Genomic DNA, 27,931 nt, shown 5'->3' with positions numbered 1-27,931 from the left:
GACTGGTGATGCCAACCGTGCTTTGGGTCTGATGAACTTGGTGTGCAGGAAGACAACGGAGCACAAACTGGCACCAACAAGTGGCTGCGTGTGGGGGCACAGTCACAAGAGTGATTTTCCACATGAAAAGCCAAAGGCAGCTCCAGAGAGGGATTTAGGTGCAAAAATACTCAGGTAGGGACCTAATTCCCATTCAACATAATTACAAGCTGCGCAGGTGTCTACAGTTTCCTGAACATGATGTTGAATAAATTCTTATGTTTTCTAAAGGGCAATGGCGACTCAGGAATGGAAATTTTGGCCTCGGAAATAGCAGGGGAATTAAAGAAATTTTGGATGGGCTCAGCCAGAGCCGGTGTGACCTGATGGCACGTTAGGAAATCACATCCATGCGACAGGAAACCGAAAGCTGGAAAAATGGAGCAAGCAACAATCCAGCCCCAGCTCTTGAGAATCCAGCGAGCTCTTTCAGCTGGTGGCATCAAGAAGGTTTTCATTTACTGATAAGTATTAATTAACTGGTGTTCTGAATATCATAACATAACTTCTCCAAACTGGAAAACTTAGGATAAGCTTTGGCTGTAGCTCAGTGGCACCTGCTGGTGTCTGGCAGTGCCAGCAGCACCATGGTGCTGTCACTTGGAGCACTTGCTTGGATGAGGGCAGATTCACATGAGGTGGGCTTGGAATTTATGTTTCATTAATATTTATACATATAAACTTAATTTCTCCCATTGATTGAGGAGAAGGAGGGAGATACAAGATGAAGGAGGGAGGAGCTGTCGCTGCCCCATCCCTGGCAGTGCTCAAGGCCAGGTTGGAGCCCTGGGGGCTTGGAGCAAGCTGCTCTAGTGGAAGGGGTCCCTGCCCGTGGCAGGGGTTGGAACTGGAGGAGCTTTAAGGTCCTTGCAACATGAAAAAAAATCACCCAGATCTGGTGCTTCCTAACAGCATTAGGGGATGGTTCCTGCTGCACCGTTTTACTGCCTAACCTGTGATTTACTTTTTGTGTGTGGGATCTTTGTCTCCTCTCCCATGTGCACACGTGGTCACAACCACCACCCTCTCCCAGCACCAAGTGACTGCCAGGTCCCAGTAGCTGCAGCAGTTTTCCTTTCTCCCAGTTTACCTTGATATGGGCATAAGCCCTTGGCACACCAACCTGCCTGCGTAGAAGCTGCTGGTGCAGGTGTGCTCCAGTGGTGGCAGGGACTCATTGGCTGGTAGGAATGCTGATGGCACCTTGCGCTGCTCAGTCCTTCCCCCCGCTGCACCCAGCGTGCAGCTGGGCTGCCCTGGCTGCAGTTACACCAGGGTGCAGCAGCCAGGGGCTGCATGTCACGGCCCTCTTTAATCTGAACAGAATTACCCTGGTCAGCATGTGCCTGATGGGGAGCAGGAAGGGTGAGAATTCTGGAGGCTCTTGCAAGCAGCAAAGTGCAGTGTTCTGGCCATGTCCTCATGCTAGAGCTACACTCCTCTGCCTTGAGCTTCTAACCCAGGTGAAAAAGATAGATGTAAGGGAGCCTGGCCCTCCCAGAGCATGCTCTGGCTCTCCGTTCAGGCCAGTGTGAGCGGTGCCATCAGGTCAGAGGGAGCTGGATCCCCATTTCCTACGTTTCTCACATTTCTCCATCTTGCCGTTGGTTACAGACACGACGGATGCCTGCGACAGCAGCAGTTCTGTGCTGTCAGGATGCTCTGTTGGGACAGCTCTGGGATATGGACGTGAAGGGTTTTCCAGCTTCACACTCGCATTGGGAAGCTTTCCCCAGGCCAGGCCAGCATCACCCCCGGGACTGAACCTGCTCCCCCTGAGCCACATTACTCAACTGAAAGAACATACAAAGGTTGAAGCCTCCCTGACAGTGACACAGCGACCGGGGCGAGCACGGCTGGACCAGCGTGAAAACACAGAACAGGGTAAGACTGGGAGGCACAGGGAATGGAACTAAAGAGCCTGTCATTAAATTAAACCCTGAAATAATAAAATCAGCAGCAACAAAAGGTGCCTTTACTGCCACCCATCACAACCTTCTTCCGTTTCTGACCATACCTGCCTGAACTCATTGCTCGTCCACCGAGTGTGTTCCCATGGGATCAACTAAAAGTGTCAAACGACAGAAGTTAACCAATTTCATCTCAGTTCTTTGTGTAGGTCCCAGAGTCGAGTGTAATTTATTGAGTATCTCACCCTGTGTAGTGACATTGTTACTAATTCATATGGAGCCAGCTATACACACTGCATATGTACAGGTATTTTCATAAGGCATATAATATCTTTGCATTGAAAATAAATGAACATTAGTAAATTTAATTTAATATATACTTTCTTTGAGGTGTTTATGAAAATATTTTTTCTCTCTATTTTTGTATGTGACATGATAGAAATATTTCATGGGAAGTACAGGTTAATATATTTTATCTTTATAAAGGCATATACAACTTTGAGGCAGTGTTTCTGATGGACAGCAGAATTCCTAAAGAACTTGTATGTGCTTCTGTGTTTTGAAATCATATGAAATTGACTTTAAGAAGTAACTGGATTAAAAAAACGCACCAATGCACAGCCAGAGGCTGACAAGTAAAACTAATACGTAGCCACATGAACAATATATTTATATAGTTAATATATTTTTTCAAGATGATTGGTACTAACATAGAGTATTTTACATTTGGCACTACTGTTTGCCATTGGTCCAGCAATTGGCAAAAAAATTTGTTTCCTATGTATAAATCTGTTTGAACATTAGATCTGGCTAGACATATTTACTATTTATAAAAAAATAGTTAGACAGTAAGCTCACGTTGAATAACTAGGTCTACTGTGTTCTGGAAACTCTTCAGGAGTAACACAGCCTTCTCGTGTTCCATATGTACAAAACTGTGTCCGTTTGCCTGCAAGACAAACACAAGGAGAGGAGAAGTCAAAGGACGTTCTATTTAGCATCGTCATTTGGGGGGAGCAAAGGGGTATGTGGAGATTAAAACCAAAGCTACAATAACTAATGATCATACGATGGTTTCCTGCACACAAGAGTCGGATTGTGCCCTTAAGAGAACATCTCTCTCTCTCATCCTTCATTGGACAGATGCTGCACCCCTGCTTAAAGCCTCAGGGACGCTTCCCAGCTCAGTGACTCTTCAACATTCCACATATTTTCTGAAGGAGCAATGACCCTGGATGTGCGAGGTTCGAACGCTGCGAAGCCCAAAGGAGGTTAATGCCACCAGAACATGTAGCTGAGTGGAAAGGCAGGTTCCAGCTGAGACACGCTGCCTATACAGAGTGGAGAATGCACTCAACTGTTCCGGTTCTGTGCTGATTCCCTCCCCAAAGACAGCAGGAGAAACCTTCAACTATTACAGACACTACAGCCCTATGGAAGAACTATTGCAGAAGATGCTTTTTGCACACACCCAGACCACTACACATGGGCATCCTGGCCACCACACAACTGTACTACACCCTACAACCCATGGAAGACACTTCCCAAGCCCCCAGCCCACCATCAGCATAAGCAGCACAAAGTGGCTGCAGAGCCCTGCTGGAGCCAAGATCCTCCCCCTGGCGCAGGGGCTGCAGAAAGGATACCCCGTGGCCTCTCACTGCATTAAAGGATAAAGCTCCAAGAAACAGGAATACAGATTTGAGGCAGGAAGAGTTCCAGACGTTCACTCGTGTGCCCAAAGTAGGCAGTCATTGGCATTCAGTTGGAGGTCATCTCAGGCTCTGGTGTCATTCAGAGACACTGAAGTTTCCGAGTGTTCGCCACACAGCTCACTGGGATCTGCACTGCTCATTCAGAAATAGAAACGGAAATCAAAGAAGCTGCAGACAGCCTAAGGCCAGGCAGCTCTGCCCTTGTCCCTTCTCCTTGTCAAGCTGCACAGTGAGGGGTGTGGGAAAACCTTGTGCAAGCTCAGCTTTAGCTAACAGAGAAGCCTCATTTCCACAAGAAAAGCTTCTGGGGGAAGCAGGCTGTAGGAGGCAGACATCCAAACACACCGCAGCGGTCCGCAGGCAGGGGGATTTGTGATTTACCAGATAAATAAATGGTAACTGGAATAAATGGTCACTCCTGCTGGGGTCTCACATTCCCCACAAAATACATCATGAAATCCCCATCTATTGTTACACATTGAGTTATCCCATCCCTGGCAGTGCTCAAGGCCAGGTTGGACACAGGGGCTTGGAGCAAGCTGCTCTAGTGGAAGGGGTCCCTGCCTGTGGCAGGGGTTGGAGCTGGAGGAGCTTTAAGTCCCTTCAACCCAAACCAGGCTGGGATCCCGTGATTATTTAGTTCTAATTCTTAGGCAGGAAGAATGGATTGTAGCTGAACATGGAGCCACCATAACAAGATTTCTGAGAACTGAAGGGCAGCCTTTAACACAGGGCGGCAGAACTGCACGACATGGCTGAGAGCTGCTCTCTCCTTGCTGGCAGCCCCAGCAGCCATGCAGCCATGTTCCTCCTTGAAAGTCATTACTCAACCTGCTGCTAATTCAATAGCAGCAAACCAATATTTACTTATCAAATAAATAACTGAAGAGCTTATGGCACAGGAGGGGAAGACACAACAATTTTGCTCCCCCAGGATCCCAGTGGGACCGTGAGCTCCTGGATTTCTACTGACAAGAACATTCTCCCTGCAGAATAGCACACAGATGCTTGTCTCTCAGAAACAGGCTTTGGGCAAAACTGTGCTTACAGATGTCAGTTTCTCATGGGTAAGTCCAGCCAGGGAATGTCAAGCCTTTTACTTTTTGAATCTTCCTTCCCTCGTCTACCAAAACTGCATGGGGAGACACGTAACTGCACGACAGAAACATCACTGCTTCTCCTGACAGCATCCTGCAAAGCAGAGTCCTTCATGTGAGTGTTTGGGGAATTCCCCCTTGCAGCCCTGGGCTGGTAATACCTGTCCATATTTTACCTACACCCTGAGTAAATGGAATGCAACGTGTGGGAGCACAAAAGGGGCACAGACATGGCGGTGTTCCAGTGACTGTGACATCGGGGATACTAGCCACGGAGACACACAAATGCACTGGCCAGGAACCTGGTGGGAAAGGGTCAGACAGACATAGTGGGAGAGAGAGTCCGTAGGATGAAGATCTGTATGACGGGAGAAGCAGAGCAGGGGGCAGACTGCATGAAGATGGGGTCTGAGGCTGAGGAAACACAGGGAGATGGTGCCTCTGAGTCCCAGCAGAAACTGGGACTCGTAACACAGAGCCCTGGTCTCTGGTAGGGGATGGCCTCATGAGATAAAAACAGAGGTGATGGCAATGGTGGAAAACTGTGGTGAAGAGATGCCACTGAGTATTACTAATTTCAAGCTCTTGCTGCCCAAGGAACGGGATACATTCACAGCTAAAGGCACCGCTTGTATTTGAGAAGTAAAATATCTTCATCACAGGTATGGCTTTTGTCTGTTAATTCCTCCATGAGATTAATGGCCCTTTTACTTGCCACAATATAAATCAACACCTGGTAATAGGCATTATGCATGGGCAGAAGGAATTGCAAATAAAAGGAAAACGCTCTTGCCAGAGCACCTGGAATGACGGTGATGAATGAGGAGCTGCGAGCTGATGAGAGGGACTGAGAGTGCAAAGTCAAACTCCGTAAGTGTAAGGGATGAATAAATCAGGAGAGTGAGATCTGCTCCCCCCAGACCATACAGCAGTACCTTAAATAAGCATATGTAAATGCTCCTGGTTTAGGAACACATGCTGAGACATGAGAAATCCCAGCTCCTGATGGCCTGTGTCCATCAGAAGCCACCCTCTCACCTTATTTGCCTGTTGCTTTTTAATATCTTTTAGCATATTTTTGCTTCTGTTTCTAAGCTCACCTTTCAATATAGCACCATCTCCAGCTAACTTTGAACTTCATTTAGCTTTGTTATTTTCTCTATCTCCCAGGTTTTGAGCATCCTGGCAAACATGAGTTGCCTATTGCAGGGCTCAGAGCTGGTCATTCCTGCAGTGCCCCTGCTGGGTAGGAGGGAGCGAAGGAGGGAGAGGCACAGGAGGAGGGAGAGAGGCTACTGAAGATGTTTTCTCTACAGCCAGCCATTGATTTCAGTGAATGAGGAGCTTTGAGAGGTGTGTGCAGGAATAGCCTGTCTTTCTCTTTAAAAAGCTCACTGGAATACAGGAAACATTTGTTACAAACAACAGAACAAAAAGTGGAGACTTCTCTGTAAATCCCACAGCCGCTTCCATGATCCAGCAGTGGATCCTTCCCCTGCAAGTGCGTTCACAAATGCTCAGGCAGCAAGAGAGAGGCAAACACACTGCCAGTTACTGTTCTGTCAAAACCAGTCAATACATTGCCAATACAGTCAATTGCCAACATAGTCAAAACGTGAATGTAGAGCCCCCTACACCAGTGCAAAGGTCAAAACTGGAGACACGTCCTGCTCTGTCACAGATCCTGCTTGTGACACTGCCCAAGAAACTCCTCTTTCCCTGCACCTTCTTCTAAGTCGTGCCACCTGGACCAGTCCTGTGCCTCTTTTTCACACCCTCAGTTTCTTCCAAACAGCTTTATTCCTTCTGAGAGAAGCCTTCAAAAGCACTGTAACGCTGTTAAAATCAGCGTTAAAGTACCAAGGTAACAAAACCAGTGGTTAACTTGTCCTGAAAGCCACGTCATTGTACTTGTAAGATGCAAAGACTGAGGTCATTGACAAAGCTTGATTTAAATCCATCCCTACCTGGAGGATCTTGTCGCCAGGCTGGAGCAGGCTGGATGCTGGTCCGTCAGGCTGAACCCTAGTAACAAAGATACCCTATAAGTCAGAAGTAACAGAGGTTAGGATGCTATCACCAAGAACTACTTCCCAAAATACAGGTGTCTCCCTAACTGCTGTCTGGGGCTTTACATATTCTGTCAGTGTTCTAAACATGAAACTCTACTAAATCTGTTCATAATCAAATACGAGGATGGGTTTGTAGCAGCTCTTTGTGACCGTCAGCGAGTTATCACCTGAGAGGGGCTTTGGCCAAGGGCCTGTAGGGACAGGCCAAGGGGAATGGCTTTAACCTGCCCGAGGGGAGACTGAGATGAGCTCTTAGGCAGAAGCTCTTCCCTGTGAGGGTGCTGAGGCGCTGGCACAGGGTGCCCAGAGAAGCTGTGGCTGCCCCATCCCTGGCAGTGTTCAAGGCCAGGTTGGACACAGGGGCTTGGAGCAAGCTGCTCTAGTGGAAGGGGTCCCTGCCCGTGATGAGGGGCTGGAGCTGGATGAGCTCTAAGCTCCCTTCTGACACATCTACCATTTGAAACTAAGATTCCGCATCACAAAGCAATGTCCGATATGAACAGGGCAAGAGTAACAGGGTTATCAGGAGGATAATTAAAATGGAGCAAGCATTAATTAACAGAATGATAAGGTACCATAATCTATACAGGAATATGTGCTTAATTTGCTTAAAAAAAGTTTAAAATATTTTCTAAAATCCAATCTTACATTCAGCCCTTGAGATACTCAGTGCAATGCTCTGCAGGACTGTCAGTCCAAGGTCTGAGCCATGAATGACTTTGAATGGGGTAAAATTATGAAGTGATAAAAGATATTTCTAGATTAGTTTTTTCAGTATTTCAGTAAAATACGTTAATAAAATCCCAAATCAAAGAATGAGTTCCTCAGTGGTGAACATATTTGAAGTGTTCCCCCCGCAGCTCAGGCAGCCCTGCACTTGTGCATCCTCCTCAGGGTCCCTCTGCTGTGCTCATCCTGCTGCAATGTCTCAGAGTAACAGCATATAAAACCCTTTATCATTATTAATTTCCTCAACATAACCACCCCATCACTCCCTTAGTGTACAGATCTGCATTTCTGCTATGGGTAAAATGAAGCTCACCTACAGGTGTTGATGCACTGAGCATGTTACTGGTGCAGGCACATTCGCAAGGGGATACAGACTCTGCTTTAGTAATTTCAGGCAAGTGATTGATAGACAGTGGAAGCACAGCTTGAGTCAAACATTGTACAGTAAAGAGACAGTGATGTTATAAAGTGTTAATTCTAGTTTGCAGCCTCAAAGGAGGACACAAAAACGAGTGTTTTAGGGGAGAACTGTTAAAATACCCAATAGTTGCGTATGTTAAATGCAACCATTCTTGAAGTCCAGACCAGGGTTATCAATGACAATTTGAAAGGAGTTAAGGTTGTGTCAGACTGGCATTTCCAAGGAAATAATTTTTCCAGTTTGCAGGCAGATCTCAAATATCTGAAGAGGTGAAAAGCCAGTTTTATTGTCATCATTTGCCAAATACTCTCAGTGTTTATGGAAGTTACGACAGCCTCTTCACGCTGCATCCAGTATTGTTAGAGTATGAACTCTGTGTTCAACAGAGACGTACCCTTACACTTGTTTTTCCACAAACTCCAATCAGTTTTACTGCTCAGAACAGGTCTGAGAGTCCACGTCCTGCTCCTAAAGCCCTGTGTAGCTGATAATCTCCAGTTGTGTTTTTATAGGCACCCATATGATTTCTGCTTTGATTCTCTCTTCTTCATTAACCAGGGAAAAAGCAAATACTCTCCTAACAAAAGAAAAAGTCAACTATGGGGAAAATTCTTTCAAATATCACAACAGAAGTGCATAAGAATTTCACTTATGTTGTGTCTGTCTCCACATGAGACTCGAAAGCAAGGAGCATTTAGAGAGAAATGTGTAACTAACTTACCTTATCGGAAGGTTTGAATGGATTTCCTTGTCCGCTTATTCCACCGCTGATACTAAAACCAAGGCCAGGATTCTTCTCTATCCTCACACAAAACTAGGTTAAAAAGACATGGCAAGGTAAGTCAATGCCAAAGTTCCAGCCTATCCAAACAGCAGCATCTTCTTCACATATATCCATTGCATAGAACCACAGTCTGGTTTGGGTTGGAAGGGACCTTAAAAGCTCATTCAGTTCCAACCCCCTGCCATGGGCAGGGGCACCTTTCACTAGAGCAGCTTGCTCAAGCCCCATCCAACGTGGCCTTGACCATTAATCTCACTGCTGACAAGACGAGCTGACCCTCTCAGAAGCTGCTCTGCACAATGCAGTAAAACTCGTTACAAACTGAAAGTATCTGCATGGTTTTAGCATGCTGCAGTGACACTGTAATATTCACAGTGCTGCATGCAGTTTTTGGAAATATCTTAGAATTTTGTTTTCAAGGATTAAAAAAAAACCCCTTATTTTTGTGAGAGGAGTTCACATTGGCCAAATGATTAATTTAAACACTGGGATAAATCTGTCACTGATGCTTCATCACATGTGCAGCATCCCCCCGTACATTGCTTGTGTCCAACCCAAGGGATAAGTACTTTGAAGCCTGGGGCCACAGCCTGCTCTGAGCACCAACCTTTCCAAGTGCCTTACTCCAGGAAATAGTGCTGAATCTCATCTTTTAGTCAGGAAGACCCTAATGGCATTAGGTAATTGAATATAAAATACAAATTACTTCAGTATAGCTTTTAATGACTACTCATTGAGCCAGCCTCAGCACGTACTTGGGCCACACAAGCAATTGCTTCAGAATCCCAGTGCAGTACTTAATACAGACAGCTACTATGTGGATTGACCGACCCTTTACTCAAGGGAAAGGTTTACTGATGATTCTGCACCTTATTCTGCAAGTGTGGTCCCTCCAACAGTTACTGCAAGCATTAAGGCCAAATATAATGGGGATAGCACCACTTAATGAAGAAACTCGGCAGCGCACATGATGTTGACTGGGGGCACTGGAGCTGCAACTGGGCTTTCCTAGGGCCACGCTGGAGCAGCCCACACAGATCTGAGATCAGTGTCTTGCCAAACGTGCTGCACTGTCAGCACTCCACTGAGTCACTGGAGAATCATCAGAAATTGCAAGTTAGCTCGGTGCGACCCAGGAGGTCAGCTCTGATCAGGAACTTCAGTGCCAAGGTGGGCTGCTCGCTCAACCCAGGCAGAAAATACTGGGGAAGAGGCCAGAGCTGCTCATCCACCCCCAGCTCAGCCACCCCACAGTGCCACCCTGTGTTTCTCCCAGTTCCTGCTGCACGCAGGGCAGAAGAACCCCCCCAAAGCATTGTCAAAGCATTACTTTGCAGCCCCACAACCTCACCTGCTCCTGGTACGCCTCTGTGCTTCTCTGGCCCTTGGTTTGGATTAAGCATCGCCCCGTCTGAGGTGCCCGAGAGCTCTGCGAGGAGGGAATCTGGATGGGCAGCGGCGGCTGGTACTGCTGGATGGTGACTTTGTTCATGTTCCCTTCATACTGCTGCTCGCGGCTCCGATGCTGAAGGCTTTGGGATCCCATGAGAGTCTGGATATGGCTACCTGCCTGTGGGTAACGTAACCCGTTAGGCCAGAAATTCAGGAAGCTGAAAAGAAGCAATTATTACAACTTGCAGAGTCAAGTAAAAGCAAACCTCTTAAATCCTCTCAGAGGTTTGCCTTTTGACCACGGTTGGAAACCACCGTGATTAAAAGCAGCAAGGACATGCCTGTTGCATTTAGTGCCCCTGGGAGGTTAAGGGAAATCAGCCATGTACAGGATGCTTTGGAAACAGAACACACTGGTTTGATCTCATGGCACGATATATGCTCCTGCTCAGGATGTTTTATGAACCGCAAACATTTAATAGATTGATGTAGGCTGCATTATCCATCCCAGCACACTCTGAAGATACTGGGATGGGATATTTTCCCTGAGGATAGCTTGAAATCAGGTTGGTAACACAAATACAGCATTGTGCCAGCACTGTGCACTGAGTAGAGAAAGCGTAACCAGTTACATCCCCTGCCTGCTCCTAGGAACAAATGAGGCTTTTACAAAACACAACTAATCAAATCAGCCAGTTTCTATGATAATATCTACTGATCGGAAGCTCCAATACTTTATAAGTAAAATGCTGATGTACATTTTCTGGGCCTTTCGATACTCTCAGGAAGACAGAGGAGAAGACACAGCGGTGCCTCAGAGGAAAATGTCCATTTCAAATACAAGAAAAATTGTGCTTCTTCACTGAAAAACCTCAGATCTTCTTAATCAGCCTCAAAGACCTCTGTACTCAACAGCAGATGCTGGGAGTGAATGGGAAAGGGCCTCCAGCCTCTTGGTTGTGGCTAACAGAAACACTCCCAGGTCAGGAAAAGGGAGAGAAAGGGTGACTTGGACACCTGTACATCCCAGCTCTGAGGCAGCCGCCTTGCTCCAGTTCCATAGCACAGGCTCTTTCTGCACCCATCGAGACCACTGCAGCCCATGCTGGGGTCTCCCAGGTTTGCACAGCTTCAGCCTTCACATGGGCTGCTGCAATCTGCAGCCTCACCCAGCACAGTCCTGTCCTCCCCATCCCCATGCCTGTACTGCTGCTCCTTGAGCACTGGTCTGCTGGTCTGAGGTCTGCTCATTTGCCCTCTGCATTCTCACTCTCCAGCATCCCTTTTTACACAAGAACTGATTTCCAAGTGCACCAAGTTCTACCCCTTCCCTTTTGACAGAGGAGCAGCTAACTCAGAACACAGCAGGTTTAACCAGGCAGGTACCTGGCATCCGTCCTGTGGATATGGCAGAAAAAGGCGTCTTCCAGGAAGCAGAAATACTGCTGTGAGCAATGCTCAGAATTCATTTTCTCCCTCCAGTTAACAGACTTTGAAGAGCTCCTATCACTGCTTCTTCTGCATTCACACCGTGGCTCTTGCTGGAGGTGGTTAAGACACCTTTCTTGGAAATGGGAATTATTCTGCAGAAAAACAGCTGTTATGCAGGCTGCTTCCCCAGGTTCATCTGTATTCCTTAACATCCACCACAGAAGTTAAGTATTTTCAGCCCAGTGTCCAATATTTACAGTGTAGTTGAAGTAGCTGACAAGGGATGGAACAATGGATTACTCCACTGAGTTAAGCAGATTTCAGTACCATTATGCAACCTTTGTACTTACCACATCCGAGCAGTGAGATACTGAAATACGCAGGATGAAACAGAACCTGCAGTTTCTTACCATAGTAACAGCAGTGATGTACAAAGGGAAGATACAGACTGTGTGAATGAATGAAGGCAGGGTTTATCCCAATACGCCAGTGAAGATAAGCAGTGACTCCTCTTAAATTTCTTACCCTAGTTTCTTGCATATCAGAGGATAAAGAAACCCTTTGAATAACTTGGCTGCCAGAGGCAGCTCCATCAATACCAGTTGCCTTCCTCATCCTCCTCATCCCTGTCCTGTGCCTGGGGAGGAATCTCTGGGATTCTCTGGCTGCAATGGCTTCAGTCTCCCATCTTCAAGCAATTCCTTTGTCCATCTCTTGTCTCTGCTTTTGTGTGAAGGCAAAGGCTGCTGCTTCCAAAATGGTCTTGGATACAAAGATGTGAGGCCAGTATGAAGATGTTTGCCTCCTCAGTGCTGACAGTTATTTACGCCATAGAAGTTATTCGTGTGCACATTGTGCCTTTCACAATGGTTTTGTTCACTCATAAGACTCTTCTTCAGGAACGAGCAGGACCAGACTCCATACAGATAATGTTCAATGCAATGATCGCTGCTTACTTGTGCAGTTCCACCTTGTAAAGCTGACTGTGAACGCAGGTTGGTTTGCTAAGCTCCTCCATTCCCCAGCTTCATGATCAGAGCATCTCGAAATGGCAGTTTCCAGTCGATGAGCAGAGCCAAGCTGGGGCCGGGAGAGAGCAGCCAGTGTTTTCATGGAAGCAGGCCAGATCCAAGCACTGAAATCTGGTATCTACCACCACGAGGTACTTGAAATTAGGCCCCTTTCTAGTCAGTTTATCAGCAAATGAAGTGTGCCTAGGAGGTTCTGGGGAAAATGGCTGTGCCCAGGCACTGGGCTGGCCTCATCTCAACCCATTCATTTTGTGTTGTGAACTGGAGAATGTAATTGAAATGAAACATTTGAGTGAAGACTTCGCAGGCCAGGAGGGAGCTGCGAGCTCTGACACGTGCAGGAGTACACCTGCCAAACCCATGTGCCCGTTTCGCAGATGGAGATGTAAGCACTAGCGTGTGCACTGAGTACAAAACCAGGGAGCAGGCATGAAGACATCGTCCTTAAATCATAGAATCATAAAATCAACCAGGTTGGAGAAGACCTTCAAGATCAAGTCCAACCTTCACCCCAGCCCTGCCAAGGCCACCACTGCCCCATGGCACTGAGGCCTCCCCTCCACGCTGTGTGAACACTCGCAGGGACGGTGCCTGCAGCCCTGCCCTGGGCAGCCTGTTCCAATGCCTGAGCACCCTCTGGGGCAGGAATTGTTCCTCAGCTCCATCTAAACCTGCCCTGGGGCAGCTTGAGGCCGGTCCCTCTTGTCCCATCCCTTGTTCCTTGGGAGCAGAGCCCAGCCCCTCCTGGCTCCATCCTCCTTTTAGGTATTAGGTCTTCACATGTTGTCCTGTGGATAACAACATCCAGAGAGTTCCCACGATGTTAGAGAACACCCGTGGCCAGAAGACAAGAGGGTTGAATCACCACGGTTATTGCTTTAAGCTCTGAAACAAAAGTACGCATTTCCCAAACCTCATTAACCTGTTCTCCTCCTGCCCTGCCAGCGACGTGCGGGGCGAAGAGGACAAGCACAGCCAGGTCAGAGCCCGCTCGTGTGCTTACCTTCTTGGTGACGGTGTCCGGGGGCACGTCCCGCCGGCCCAGCGGGTAGGGGTTCCACTGGCTGCTCACGGACACCTCCTCCTGCCCGTTGTCCAGAATGCTGCTCTGCTGCGATGGGGTCTGTTGCGGAAACGGTAGGGCAGCCTTTAGTCACTGGGCACACCACGACAGAAAACACTCTCTTCATATTTATTCCAGCAACCAACCCAGTTACACTGCAACACGCTATTGCTAACGCAGCATCCGCTTAGATTCTTACAATAGTTCATTAACAACCTTTAGTGGGACTTTCTGTAAGCAGAAGATCTTGAAAGATACTTAAGAGAAGTAATGAGAATAATGAATGATGAGAGAGAAGAGAAACTTAATTCAATGTGACTCATTATTTCAGAGAAACAAATGGTGGCAAAGTTCCTTCATTTAAATGGGCAGTCTGCCACTATTATCCGAGTTAGAACTTTCCTACTGGTCATTCAGGTATCAAAACCCTTTAATTAAGTATTTGCCACCAAGATAAATTGTATGCTTATAGTTTCTTCAGGAAATATTCCTTACCAACAATACTGACCTTGGGACTACTCTCACCTCGTGTATGCTCTGTGCATCCTGTGTGTGCTGTGACTGGTCCCTAGGCTATGGCTGGTGTTGTTCTAAGGTAACAGGGTATCATCTGCATGATATTAACGAGTAACTGAACACTGTCCTGGCTATGAATGGCCATAACACACATTGAAAGTTTCCTAAATGAGCTTGAGACTTGCATTAATATCTTCCACTTTCCTCTCCTTTTCTACATGTTTCTTCTTTTCCCCTGGTTATTTTACCCTGCTTCCAGTACCTTTTAGAACTCAGGTACTTTTTCTGCCCCATCCTGACTTTCTGTTTCCTGTCTCTGTCTTTCTCCACCAGCACTGGAGATTTTGCTACCATGGGTAGGGCTTTGTGTGCTCGACTTTCCAAAATGCCAGCACTGTGCTACCACCAGCAGCACTTCGCGCTGGGTAGTGCTTATTCAGTTAACTGCTCATTCAGCTCTGATTAACGGTAATCTGCAAAGGAAGAAGAGTCTGCTCTTCCCCACTGTTGTCCAGGCAACTTCTTCTTCATCTGGTATTAAAAAAATCAGGAAACACTCCTTTAGATGGCTGCAGAACAAATCGCTTTGAAGCATTAAAGCTGGTAACTGGTCACTTCAGAAATTTATAGTGCAAGCTTAAAAATCCTTCCACAGTGAATAGAAGTAAATTGTGATTGAAATCATACCCCTCAGAGGTTAAGTTGGAAAAAAAATCATCCGATTTTTTAAAATCAAAGAAAATTTTCATTATAATTCTGTCATCGTTCAAAAAGTCTTCTGAAAAAATCAAGAAAATGTGATTTTCCTTATATTAAAAACACTAGGAAAAAGCTTTCCTCTGTTGAAGCTGCGAGACCTCCCTGCAGAGCTTGCTGAAGACATGCTATAAATGGAAAAAGGAGAGCAGGCGCAGCACTCTTCCTACGGGTTATCCCTCATGGCTCAACAGAGGCTGCTCCCAGGGCCCTGTTCTCTCGGGTAGCACAACACTCTAAGTTGGGTGCAGAGCTGTAGGCTGCTGTGTAGACATGGATGGGACCTGACTTTATGGCTCTAAGTCCCTCCCAGCACAGCTAAACCTTTCCTGCCGAGCTGCCGGGGTCAGCCCAGGACACGCTGAGCCCTCTCTGTCCGCAGAGCAGAATTTGGGTCAGCCATTCTGCCCTGCTTGCTGCCCATCGCCATGTAACCCTCACCCAACCAGGGAACATCATCCGAAACCAGGGCAGCAAACGGCTCCTCAGAAGTACAACTGCAGAAATCGCTGCTCTGAGGAGTAGTAAAAAGAAATGACAAAGGCCAGGAATCATCTCCGTGCTGCATCATCCCTGCAGTCACCCACACACCGAGGTGGAATGACAGGAATTTATAACATGTGGTAGGTGCCTCCCCAGGCAGAGACATGGAGTCAGTGAGACAGCTTCCTATGGAAACTCCTGCGCTTACTGCTATGTGACCATACACTCACAGAATGGTTTGGGTTGGAAGGGGCTTTAAGATCATCCAGCCCCAACCCCTGCCACGGGCAGGGACACCTTCCACCAGAGCAGCTTGCTCCAAGCCCTGTGTCCAACCTGGCCTATACATGTGAATATGCTGATTATTCCTAAAGGGAGTCGGTACTGTACCCTTCTGGGGATGAAAACCCATAAACCTTAAGAAGAATCATGAGATGGATGCCAAAAATGGAAATAATTCCTCTGCAAAGTGTTTCTTTTGTCACTGCAGATAATGCTGGGCTGGTTTGATAAGCAACTGACTCATCTGCAGAGGTGAGTTTGCACTCAGAATGGATAAAGCAAAACACAAGAGGCTGCTTTCTGCTTTCTTAATAAAGAGGAAAATACTGTGAGAACAGGTTTTTCTGTTGCTTTTCTGCAGTATTTGCAATATTACTCATCTGCAGGCTGCAAACAAACTACATATCTGGTAAGTCTAGAAGGAGGCAAAAAGCAGCAGTTCAAATAGTTTATACATGGAGTAGAATCAATGTAATAAGCTCTCTCAATATAAGCAATTGCTATCTTTGATTTCCTGATGCTGACAATTAGACTTCACTCATTACTCTCTTGAATCTAGGCCACAAGAAGGAGGAGGAAGAGGTAAATATGAAGGTGCTGTGGCCTGGATTCATTAAGAAATGCAAATTCCTTAGAACATGTGAAGGAATAAAACGAAACAATATTAAACATTCACATTATACAGTTCACAATAACTGTCCACCACTTTCCAAACAGTACAGTAAGAGAATACACCCCCTTCATGCAGTTCAGCATCTTATATGGGTATGTAGCAATGCTAATGAAATAAAGCAGAATAAATCATTTAAGCCCACACCCCAAAAGTTGTCATGAATTTCCTTAGACATCCATATATTAGAATTTCCTTAGACACCCATATATTAGCATCCATATTCATCTACAGCCTGGAATTCTTGAAGTGCTATAAAATACCTTATTCCTAAATGTGTGTAGGAAACAGAACATTCTTTGGAGCTGATGTCAAACACACTTCTTGCAAGGACTTGTGACAAGGATTAGCGTGTACCCAAGTAGACGAACAAACTCGTTGAAGGAAAAAACAGTACGAGCAACACTGCAAAGCTGCCTGTGTCCAAACACACACACATCTACCACGGTTCAGAGGTGACCTACACGGCATCAGCTCAACAACAGAGAAGCACACACTAACATCAGGACTCGTTTAAATCCAGGGACAGCTAAATGGGCGGTGTACATGGAGGTAACGGCGTGGGGAAAGTAGGCTACAGGAGAACGCTGACAGTGAGCTCAGTGTGTGTGTGTTTTAACCTCTCACAGCTTTCCCTGGAAATCCGGTGCTTAGTCCTGTATCGCTAAGCTAAGCAGGACTAAAGGCTGTCCTCAGGCCAAGCAGCGCAGCCTGGTTACGTTGCTGCCGTTAAACTACCTCATTCTTCTAAAGAGACCTGGATCTAAACCCTTAAATCGGGCACTGGAGCCCTCCTTTAGGAATTTGTGGCTGGCTCCGGAGCCCCTCCTGGCCAGGGACATCCTGGGAGGTGCCAGCTGCCCAGGGCCGCCCCAGGCTGAGGCTAGCCCTGCAATTCACAGCGCAGATGATGGCCCTGCAGCGCCTGGCTCTGTGCTCTGCTGCCCTTTAACTGCTCACCGACAGGCTGCTCATTTGGCCCAACTTGGGTTGCTGCAGCGGCAGTCCTCTGCCATTGCATGCAATCCCAGTGCTGCCACTGCTCCCAGTGCTGGCACTGAGCTGCTGCAGGGACTCCAGAGCAGCCATAGGTGCCACAGAGCAACGTCCCAGCATCCCCTCTTGATACTCTGACAATCCTCCAGCTGTGTCCCTCTCTGCCTTGACATCTGTGTTCTTCCCATTGAATACATCTTAAGTCATAGAATAGAACCCCAGACTGGTTTGGGTTGAAGGGACCTTAAAGGTCACCCTGTTCCAACCCCTGCCACAGGCAGGGACCCCTTCCACTAGAGCAGCTTGCTCCAAGCCCCTGTGTCCAACCTGGCCTTGAACACATTTGTTCATATATGGTTTTGTATGTAAGTATAATTGATAAGTATGATATAAGTCTGTAAGTACTTATCAATAATACATCCTTAATAGCTGTAAATAAACAGGGAAATAAAGAGAATATTATTTTCTTCCTACAGACATCACTCAGCAAAAGTTTAAAGTCAGTTTTTAGGTTTAGTAGGCATGTACTCAAAACCAATCAACTATTACAGTACACCCAATTAGTGTTCAGCTATTAAAATCCCCGTCTTTCAGAGCCTATTTAAATGTACAATTAAACATTTCTGCGTTCAATTTTCCAAGATCAAACAGTGACAAAACAAAGCACGCTCTCCATTTCTGTGCAAGTACTAAGTCATTGAGAAAATGATGGCATCAGTCTGTAAGACGAGAGCAGAAAGCAGTAATGACAGCCACGAGAGCTACTTAATCCCAAAAGCAAGATTACGGAGTAAGGAAAAGTGTTTGACAATCATCTTTGCTTTTGGGATTGCGTAGAGGATAAGCATGAATCATAGGCAAAAGCTAAACCAGGAGAAAGCAAGGAGTGTTATCAATTTATTGGTAATGCTGGTATATGCTGGCTATCCCATACTTACTTTCGGTAGAGGTAGCTCTTGAAGCATTTGGTTTTCAAATTTAGATTTAGTCTGCAAGTTTAAAGTCATGCTTCTGCCGGCATGCATTGCTGAAAACCCTCCAGAGTGCAGCATGCCAAGGCTAACTGTGTTGTGTTTGTAAGCAGCGGTCTGAGTAGAGGAAACAACCACGTGACAGGTATGAACACACATGCTCCTTCAAGTAAGTATCACACATAAATGGTTAATTTCACAGAAGTTTTAGTTTAAGCAAACAAACAGTACCGAGAAATAAATAGCTTCTTGAGGCATGCACTGGGTCACACAGAAGCATATACATTGCTAGTTATACATAAAATGGATACCAGAAAAGACTGCAACGCTGACAGCAGATGGAATATGTTCTCTGTAGGTTGAAAATTGCAGGATTTAATGGGGTACAAGTCTTTATTTTGCAAATATGGCCAAATTTTACTACGTCTGCAGCCACGGGTGGGCCAGAGAAGGTCTCTAGTATAAAGAGCATCAAAGGCAGAGGAGAAAACCCTGCACAAAAGGCCCTGCATCACCTCCCCAGCTCTGCGGCTGCTCCTGGTGGGCTGGGACCAGGTTGCACCAGCCCAGCATCCCACCGCCCTGGGGAGATGGGCAGTGTCTTCTCCTGAGCGGCTGCTGCATGGCAGTGCCCAGGCCTTTCCAGCAGCACAATCCCCACCACACAGCCCAGCTCCTTAGAGCTTTGCTCGTCCAGGGTGGCCAACAGCCGGGAGCTGGCTCGCCGGCACCTGCAGGGATCACTGTGGACTAAGGTAGCTGGATAAGATCACCAGTGTCAGCTTCCCATGAGCAAAGACACATCGTAAGCTAAGTGTGAAGTTATTGCTTAAGCAAGCATCTGGGAAGGGCTTATTTCCACCAGAAACGGCCCTACTTGGGGTGCACTGCTTTGCCTAGGAATTAGGAATTTTCCAGTCAGTTTGACGCAACACAAGGCAGAAAGCTGAAGGAAGGGAAAAGCTCCAGCCTTCAAGCCAGTTTTTAAGCTTTACCCATTTGATCCTTAAGGATATTTCAATATGCATCACATCCGAGCAACTGGAAGGTTACGAATATCTTAACACCAAACTCATGAGTATCTAGTGAAAAAATAGGTTTAAGGACACATTTTGAAGCTAACTTATGCATTTCATGACAGTATTTTTTCACAACCACTTCAGATTATGAAGTAAATCCAATTCGTGAAGCAGGTCATTAAATAGTCAAGACCAAGACTGACATCATGCACTAATACTTGTACTGGTTTCTATAGAAGGCAAATAAGCAGAACTTCCTACAGCTAGAAGGAGTAATGGTCATAGCCCTTGCTCAAAACAGTGGCAGTGTGCATCCAGTTAAGGGATCCCTTGAAATCCCCTCCACTAGCAGTGACATGAAAGCTGAAATACATCATTTGACTCTTTAACTCTGATGGTTTTATTTCTTTCTTTGAAAGCTCTCAGATCATTACTGAAGTGGTGCAGCACCTTCCCATCTGTTGATAAGGAGAGGTTTTTATGGGACGCATTACTCCAGGCAGTGCTGCAGCAGTTACTGCATTAGCAACGTGCACTGTGGTGCGTTGCCTGTGCACAGGCTCTGTATTTATTGCTCATTTACCCAGGAAACCCTCACTCCAGCTGCTTTGGAGCACCCCCAGGCCCCTTTGCGGGCCGGTTCCCCTGACACCAATGCAAGGAATTTCAATACTGGGAATTCTGGTGGTTACCACTGCGCGTGCAAAGAGTTTGACAGACCGAAACACACAACTAAAGGCATTAATTGCAGAGAAATGCCAAACATACCCTGTCTAACCTTCTAGCTTCTATATGTCTAAGTAGCTGTTGTCTCCAGTCAGCGGGCATTTTAGCACAGCTCTCATTTCCCTTCACAGGGGTAGGCCTTGTCTTTATATCACTGCTATCGGAAGGCTTGTCGCCATAGTTACCCAAGTTATAGTCTGACGGAATCTTTTCCAGCAGAGCTGCCATTGTAGGCCTCGCTGAGACCGGCCTGGTTTGGGATGTGCCGTAACTCTCTGTACTGTAGCTTCTGGCAGACAACGGCCTCCTTTGTGTCAGGTTTTTAACGGGAAAGCTTCCGGTCTGGGCTTTCACTTCTTGGTAGGAAGGGTGCTCGTCTTCGTACCTGCCGTTCCTCTTGAGGAACTGCGACTCGGCCACCGAGATGCTGCCCTGGCGCTCCACGGCGCCGCGGTACGGGGCCCTGCCGTACCTGTCCCCCGGGGGCAGGTCGTGGGGCTCGCTGACCCTCCTGAACATGGACATCTCGGTGGAGCTGGCCAGCGAATCCGCCCTCCTCAAGAAGCCCGGCCGGGAGCCCTGCGTCGCAAAGGGGGCCGCGACCACGTCGTCGTTCACCGAGGGCTGCGAGAAGGAGAACATGTGCTCCACGGGCGGGTAGCCGCGGTAAGCCCGCGGGCTCACCAGCTCCTGCGGCAGGTTCTTACTCTGCTGGGGGATGTAGTCGGGGTTGAGCTGGAAGGGCGGCAGGAGCCTCTTGTCCGCGGTCACCTCCACGGCTCCCTGCGGGTTGAAGCTTTGGTCGAACTGGTAGACCTTCTTCGTGACGGAGGACTTCTGCTGCGGCTGCACCTTGACGCTGCCGTAGGTCAGCAGCTCGTCGTCCAGCATGGGGACGGACTGGCTGCGGGACATGCTCAGCATGCCGTGCTCCGGGCCCAGCAGCTTGTCCACCCTCTCGTGGGTGCCTACAGTATCGTTACCGGATGCATAGTTTTCTAAGGGGATATTATAAACTTTGTAGGTACCAATGTCAATCTCATCGATACTTTGCGACTTCTTAAATTTGTTCGTTTTTAAATCCCTCATCATGGGAGAAAGCCGCTCCGTGCTCTTGCTGATCGAAATCACGTTTTTGGAAGGATCTGGGCGACAGTGGATATGGGAAAAGACGTTTGTGAGACTTCTGTTAGCGTTTGGATCGTGGTATTCCCATGGTATTCCCGGAGTGAAGGTGCTAGTCATTTCGGGAGACTCTTTGATATGATCTTTCCGCTCGGGCAAAGGGCTGGTGGTGGGGGTGCTTTCCAGTTTGGAAGGAAAAGCTGTCCTGTCTTCAAAAGGACTGGGGGTTCTGGTCCAATTTTGCCAAGGGTTGGGAGGAGGCACTTCAGATTCGTGTGTGTTTCTGAGCGTCGGCTGCTCCAGCTCCAGGGGAATGCCGACGATCCTGTCTTGCCTGATCAGCGGCCGGCGCCCGTGTGCGGACGTGCTCCTGGACTTGGCGCTCAGGAGGGGGTTGGCGCCGGGGTTCTCCACCGCGCTCTCCTCCGCCACGAAGCCCGTGTTGTCGTAGTGGGTGCTGTCGTTCCAGCTGTCGGTGAAGGTGTCGCTCAGCGGGCGCCGGTCCGTGCGCTGCGGCAGGCTCCCGGCCGGCGCCGGCTCCCGCTGGCTCAGCAATGGCTTTGTTTCAATGGGCTGTGGAAAGGACTGGGCCAACCTGCAATAAACAGAACAAACCCAAACAAGATGAAATGCCCTCTATTAGAGCACGCACACAGCCAGCAGACAGATGTAGTTACGAGGCAACTTAATCCTCTCCCAGGTATACTCTGGCTTTGGGATCGTACCAGGATCCTTGTGCACCTTGTGCCACTGGTTGGGTATGGATACCTGCAGCAGTGTTTTGCACTGGAGCACGCATTCTATAAGTACGTACACAGACAAACCAACAACTCCATCAAAACTCCTGGCTGGCTTCAATGCCATGTTCATAGAATTCCAGCTGAACGTATTTTCCTGCTTCAAAAATAGTCTTCTATGAGTGCAATGGAAGATGATTTTTAACACTTACATGATTATTTCTTTTTAACAAAAAGACCAGATTCATTTTGTGCATGTCCTCACCACCAAGGGTTTAACCATCTCCAGTGAGCGGGCTCCAGCCTCTCTTTAATGGGGAAGAGCCTGTGGATGGAACTGTATTAGGTGATTTATGGCAGGCACAGACAGGGTAGGGTGCTCCTGCGACGGTGTGAAAGTGTTTCCAGGTTGCTGATGGTCAGTGCAAATTACAGCCTCAGATAACCAGGGCAGAGGGAAGCTCAGGACAGCAATAATGAGGCACACACTGTTGTCTGTGTGAAACTCCAGCCAGCTGCAGCTCAGGACCACAGTGAGCAGAGTAATTGCGGCTCAATTACTAGGCACTTTTAATGCATGGTTATAGCACTTAGTTGAGCCACCAGCTGTAGGATTACTGACACAGAGTATGAACGGGTGGCCAGCTCTGCACAGCCTGAGCTTTGAATTGCTACACGGACCTCTGCAAAAGCGGGGTAAAACCACTGTATTTAACTGAATACCTTCACAGGCAGCATGTGATCACTTTGAATGTCTATGATAACGTAAAACAAAAGGCAACCAGAAGCTGTGTAGAAAGATGGTCCCACCTGTTCCCCCACAAAGAGTTGTTCACTGCTTCTTTAGCCGTTGTCTGCAAGGACCCCATTTTAACATGCGTGTTGGAGGACCCTGAGGAAGCCTGGGAAGGGGAATAGTCGGAATAAGTGCCTGAGGAAACGCTGTTGTTCATACAATGGATCTTATCTGCTTCAGACTCATCGGTGGATTCTGAAACAAAACACAGCAAACGTTTTCAGGGGATGGCATTTGACAGCTACACTTCAGAAGAACACATTTTTAAATGAATACTAAGGAGATATATACACATGGCCACAAATACGCATGTAATATGTTTTAAAATCATAGTGATGTGTAGAACATAGAATCATAGAATGGTTTGGGCTGGAAAGGACCTTAAGATCATCCAGTTCCAACCCTCCTGCCATGGGCAGGGACACCTCACCCTAGACCATGTCACCCAGGGCTCTGTCATCTACCTGTGCACAGTACATATGTTTTCATCTAGAAGGATGTAAGTTAAGTGAGTACCTTTCTTGTCTTTACTCAGAAGGACAAGTTTGGGTGGGTACAAGGGAGTCTCTGGCATGGAGGGACGGAGTTCCCCTATCCTCATCTCGGTGGGAGGATGTCCAAAGGCTTCCTGGGGAATAGAATAACGCAGAGTAAACACAGGAACCAGAATCCACTGCAAGGAGCAAACATTTCACAGCCTTCTTTTCATCAACATGACAACACACCAAAGCCCCACTGCATGGGTCATGTCCAATCATGCTGGTTTGTCAGCTGAACATTCTAATTAGTCCTACAGGAATACATGTAACACGTCTGGGACTGAGCTAGTTCTGAAAATGGGGACAAACCAGATGGAGCTTGCGAGATACATCAAGGCCATGTAAACATTTTGGATGGGGTAAAGGCCACAGAAGTGCTAGCTGCCAGTAGGAATGAATAAAAATTCAGAGCAAGCAACAACTTGTTTCAGGAGTAAGCATTCTCATTCATTTATGCGTGGCACAACTCCTGCCATGGATGCAGCTGGCCCTGCAGCAATATTTAATTAAAATGACCTTGTCTCTAAATAGTCTTTTTTGCTAAATTAAAATTATTCAGATTTCAGAAACTTCTCATTGAGAGTTCAGCAAACCTGCACCTTCAAAGGCTGCCCTGCACAACCGTTGTGCTGCTCTAGCCAGCAACAGGATATACACTGCAAAGAACAAGTTCAGAAGTGGCAGGGAAGTGAGATGTACCCATAGATGTTTTAAATGAGGACATTTAAATTGGGCTCATGGGGTAGCTAGGAGGGAATGGAGACACAAAGAGGGAATCCATGGCATTTCTGATCCCTGGAATTGCTCAGAAATGAGGAAGATGCTGACCTGAAGATTGCTGTCTTGGGGACACAGGGTGCGAGTGGCACCTACCGGAGGAATAATACTGGTAACCCTGCCCTCGGGATGGAATGGATGGAAGGGGAGCCCAAGAAGGAACAGAATGGGAAATGCAGTCTGTGGGTGTCAGTGGAATGGAAAGGGAATGGTGGAGACGGGCAGGGCAACACCAGGAAGTAGCACTGATGCAGCCAAGATCCTTGTGGGGAGGAGTAGGAGAAACATGCATTCGCCCAGGAGTGAGAGCTGAGATTTCATAAAGAGATGGAAGTTGGAGAAGGAGAGGATCTAATAAATGCAAGTAAGTCTTGGAGAGATATAAGGAGAAAATCAATAATTAGCAGTATAAATAAGGAAGGAAAAGGTTAGGAGAAATGTATCTGGGAGGGAACTTGCACTTACAGAGACACTATGAGGATCTCTGTACCCTGACATTTTGTGGTTAAAGGTACTCCAGTGATTTTGCAGAGTGAAGTCAATAAAGGAAAAAGAAACAGTTTAAAATGGAGTACCAAACCCCAAGCCACATCACTAAAACGTAAAATGCTACAATCTGTTTAAATTTACTTGCTTTACTCTGCAGGAGAAAACTATCAGAGGTTTACTCTCCATTAACTAGGGATGTTTCTATCCTTCTGCACTTGGTGTTCTACTGGATGTAGCACCATACCAAACCAGATACCTTTACAGCCTGTGTAATGAACCCTCTCAGTGTTAACATTTAAGCAACTATAGACCCATACTGATTCTTAAAATGTCTTGTAAAGTCTTATTCAAGACTTTAAACTGCTTTCACATGCAGAGATCCCGTGCTGTGCATGGCATTTCTTGCATGACAATAGTGGTGTACATACAACTTAAAGCTACCAACAGTGCAACATTCTTCCAGTGCAGCACAACCATCTCCTAGTGCAGTCTAACAAAGTGATGCAAACCCGTTTTTGAGGAATAGAGAAGTGCACAGCATTCACAGTGGGGAATTCTGCACCTCTGAAGCATGGTGCGTGGTAACTCTCTTGCTGTACCTCTGAGCTTTCTGCATGCTCTTCTTCCTCCTTCCCAACTGGGATTTCCAGAGTTGATCTATGAGTGTTGTCTGCATCAGACAGGTCACCCTTTTGGGATTCTTTGGTTTCTCTATCTTGAACCTAGAACCCCAATATTGTACCATGAAACTTCTGAAAGTTATAACTTAAAATGAAACTACTTGCTGTGAGACAGGGAGAGCCAGCAGTTCCATTTGTGACATAGTGATGAACACAGGTTTTTATTTCAGGTGCAAGATTTTATGCAGTTTTCTATGTTATACTCTTGGGGTTTCTCTTCTTTTTAGCCCCTCCTCCAGCTATTCCAGCAAAACTCAATGCATTTTTGAAAGGACTAGTCTGGAGTTTGTGAATATTCCATGAAAGTGAAATACATTGTAAAAAACCAAATCATATTCCCTTAATTCCACTGTGTTTAAGAGGACATGCTTTCTTACACACTCAAGAACAGAAAGGTCACTAATAGGAGAAAGAAAAGTGTTATTAATAGGACCAATTGCAAGAACAAAGGGAAAAGATAAATGCAATTGTGTTGTGTCAGAACTTATTCATCAGGACTAACCAGGAAAGATACAGGTAGAGGATAGAAAAATATGGTGAGCTGTTCCCCAAGAGAAAACACATGGTAAAAACCATTAAAGTAACTGGGAAAGAGAAATATCACCTATTATTCATGCGGACAACACTAGAACATCAAATTACAACGTGGAGAAATGGGATTCTTGAAATAATCCAACTCTTGGAGTCTGCTTGCAAAGAATATGAAGACTTGGAGCAGAGCAGACGGGGGCTCTGGGCAGGCACAGCACACACGAGGCACAGGAATGTGGGACCGTTACTGATGGGTCTGTTCCAGAGGAACAATGAAATACATGTAGAGGGTTGGCAGCCCTTCTGAACTGGAGGAGGCCAGGTCAGTCTGAGGAATGACATGCTGGCTAAATAATTGGAAGAGCAAAGAAATAGGTAGATTAAGGCAAACGTTACTCAGTCCAGGTTTTAATGAAAGAATAAAGGAGATCACAGGAAGTGTGGGAACAAACACAACCAGAAGCTACCAGAACATCCCCAGACACACGGGCTTCTTTCCTGACAATCACTGTTGGTGGTGTGGCTTTGTAACAAAGCCTCACTGAGCCGCTTACGTTACAGCCTCTGCACAGAAAGCAGCAGTGCTTGCACCTCTCAGCCCTGCGGGTCAGTGGCTGCGAAGTCCCACTGAGCAGTCTTCCCTTGACAACATCACAAGTGAATGCTCTCTGAAGCTCAGCATGTGAAAGGCAGGCACAGTGCTGGCTATGCTGCTGTGCAAGATAGCAATTATCAGACTGAGGTAAATAAACCCCAGTCCTCAATCCAGGAATGCAGAGAATTACCCCAAAACCTAGGATTATCCCAGAAGAGAGCAGAAGGGAGGATCTTCCACTTGCTCCTCAGCCTCTCCCACTCTCTGGCTGCAGTGGCAGCTTCCAGAAAGGCCAGTTTCAGCAGCCATTAGATCTGAAGGTTCTCCCAAGAGGGATGTTTATACAAGACATAACTGAATGGATGTAAGGAAAACTTCTGAATATGAATATGGAATCTGAAAGTGTGAGAACGAAGAAACCCTACCTTTCCTACCTGCAGAGGTGACACAGCAGCCAGCACAACATTACAGCACTGATGCAGCAAGCTCAGCTTTTCAGCTCCAGCAACAATCTCAGACACATGCTAGAGCTTCAAAAGGAGACATAAGTACATGAGGAACAGAGTGGGCAGAGGCAGTTTTGGAGCTCCCATAATGAACACAGATATAGCAGATCCTGGAAAAAAGCTGCAGGTAGGACACTGATTGTTCCTGCTGCCTGCCCTTGCCTTGCAGGCAGATGGACCTACAAGCAGTTGGAGGAATGCACACGTTGACCTTGCCGATCCAGGTGATCAGAAATACAGCCAAGGCGAGGCACCCAGGAACTCACCAGAATTACCCATCACCAAAGAAACCAAAGTTAGAGATCCCCAGTTTACAAAGGTGCAGTTTAGACTGAAAATTCCCATTTCCAGTAGTTCGGTCTCATCTGGGTAAGCCTGTTAGCTGACCCGGTCAGGATTCCACGAAGACAAACTGCAGAGCTTCATAAACAGACCTTATCCAACCAGTCATCAGTCATGTACTGCAGAGGACCTTCCAAGACCACCCTCAGTTGCAGACACGGAGAGGCTCTTGTCCAGCTCTGTACGTGGGCTTCACTGTGAGGACAGAAGTCCCAGCACTGCCCTGAGTTGCAACACCTTGATTTGTGAATTGCAGTCTCTCATCTGTGGAGGAAACAAGCTTCTGCTGCTCTCTGTCTTGATGGAACTGCACCCAACTGCATACATCTCGTGTCCGTGCGCTGTGTGTACAAGTGCACAGATGCCATGCCTAGACATGGAACACCACACCTCCTGCATCCTCGTGCAGAGCAGTAGCCTCATGGGGTCAAGAAATCTCTTTTAGGGAAGGCAGCTGTACCTTGGAGACAGCCCTGAATAATGCCCCTCCAATCCAGACACCGAGATAAGGTCAGGCAGAAGTCAAAGTAACTGAAAATGAACTTAAAGACATTTGCCATCCTATCTGAAGGAAGGTCTCCTGTGAGCCAGACCTCCAGATGAGGAAATCATTACCTTCTTCCTCCTTTGACAAGGGCATAACCTCAGTAAAGCTCTTTTGTGCTGCGGAGAAACCCAAGCTGCCATAATGAGGATATTTCTGATTCCTGG

At 47.0% G+C, this 27,931-nt stretch overlaps 1 protein-coding gene across 6 annotated transcripts in view; it reads right to left on the bottom strand.

The window, feature by feature from the left end:
- Nucleotides 1-2,598: 2,598 nt before the first annotated feature.
- LRRC7 (leucine rich repeat containing 7) overlaps nucleotides 2,599-27,931 on the bottom strand; it is a 92,884-nt gene continuing 67,551 nt past the window's right edge. For 2 of the 6 annotated variants that reach the window (XM_057397183.1, XM_057397186.1), the window contains 9 exons: nucleotides 23,278-23,389; nucleotides 22,776-22,956; nucleotides 20,146-21,823; nucleotides 18,326-18,475; nucleotides 13,625-13,744; nucleotides 10,119-10,337; nucleotides 8,705-8,797; nucleotides 6,729-6,803; nucleotides 2,599-2,898 (listed from right to left, as the gene is read on the bottom strand). In XM_057397183.1, coding sequence (XP_057253166.1) covers nucleotides 2,791-2,898; nucleotides 6,729-6,803; nucleotides 8,705-8,797; nucleotides 10,119-10,337; nucleotides 13,625-13,744; nucleotides 18,326-18,475; nucleotides 20,146-21,823; nucleotides 22,776-22,956; nucleotides 23,278-23,389 — 2,736 coding nt within the window. In that variant the 3' untranslated portion in view covers nucleotides 2,599-2,790. Of the gene's footprint in view, nucleotides 2,899-6,728; nucleotides 6,804-8,704; nucleotides 8,798-10,118; nucleotides 10,378-13,624; nucleotides 13,745-18,325; nucleotides 18,476-20,145; nucleotides 21,824-22,775; nucleotides 22,957-23,277; nucleotides 23,390-25,165; nucleotides 25,289-27,931 lie in introns of those variants that run through there. The other 4 variants (XM_057397190.1, XM_057397185.1, XM_057397184.1 and 1 more) reach the window with 4 other exon arrangements.

Source organism: Pezoporus wallicus, unplaced genomic scaffold (assembly GCF_028554395.1).
Source record: "Pezoporus wallicus isolate ANWC-B61680 ecotype Strahan unplaced genomic scaffold, APGP_CSIRO_Pwel_v1 contig_13313, whole genome shotgun sequence".
In the NCBI taxonomy this organism is placed as follows: domain Eukaryota; kingdom Metazoa; phylum Chordata; class Aves; order Psittaciformes; family Psittacidae; genus Pezoporus; species Pezoporus wallicus.
The sequence above is the reverse complement of the archived record's forward strand: the minus strand, read 5'-3'. Positions and strand labels throughout refer to the sequence as shown.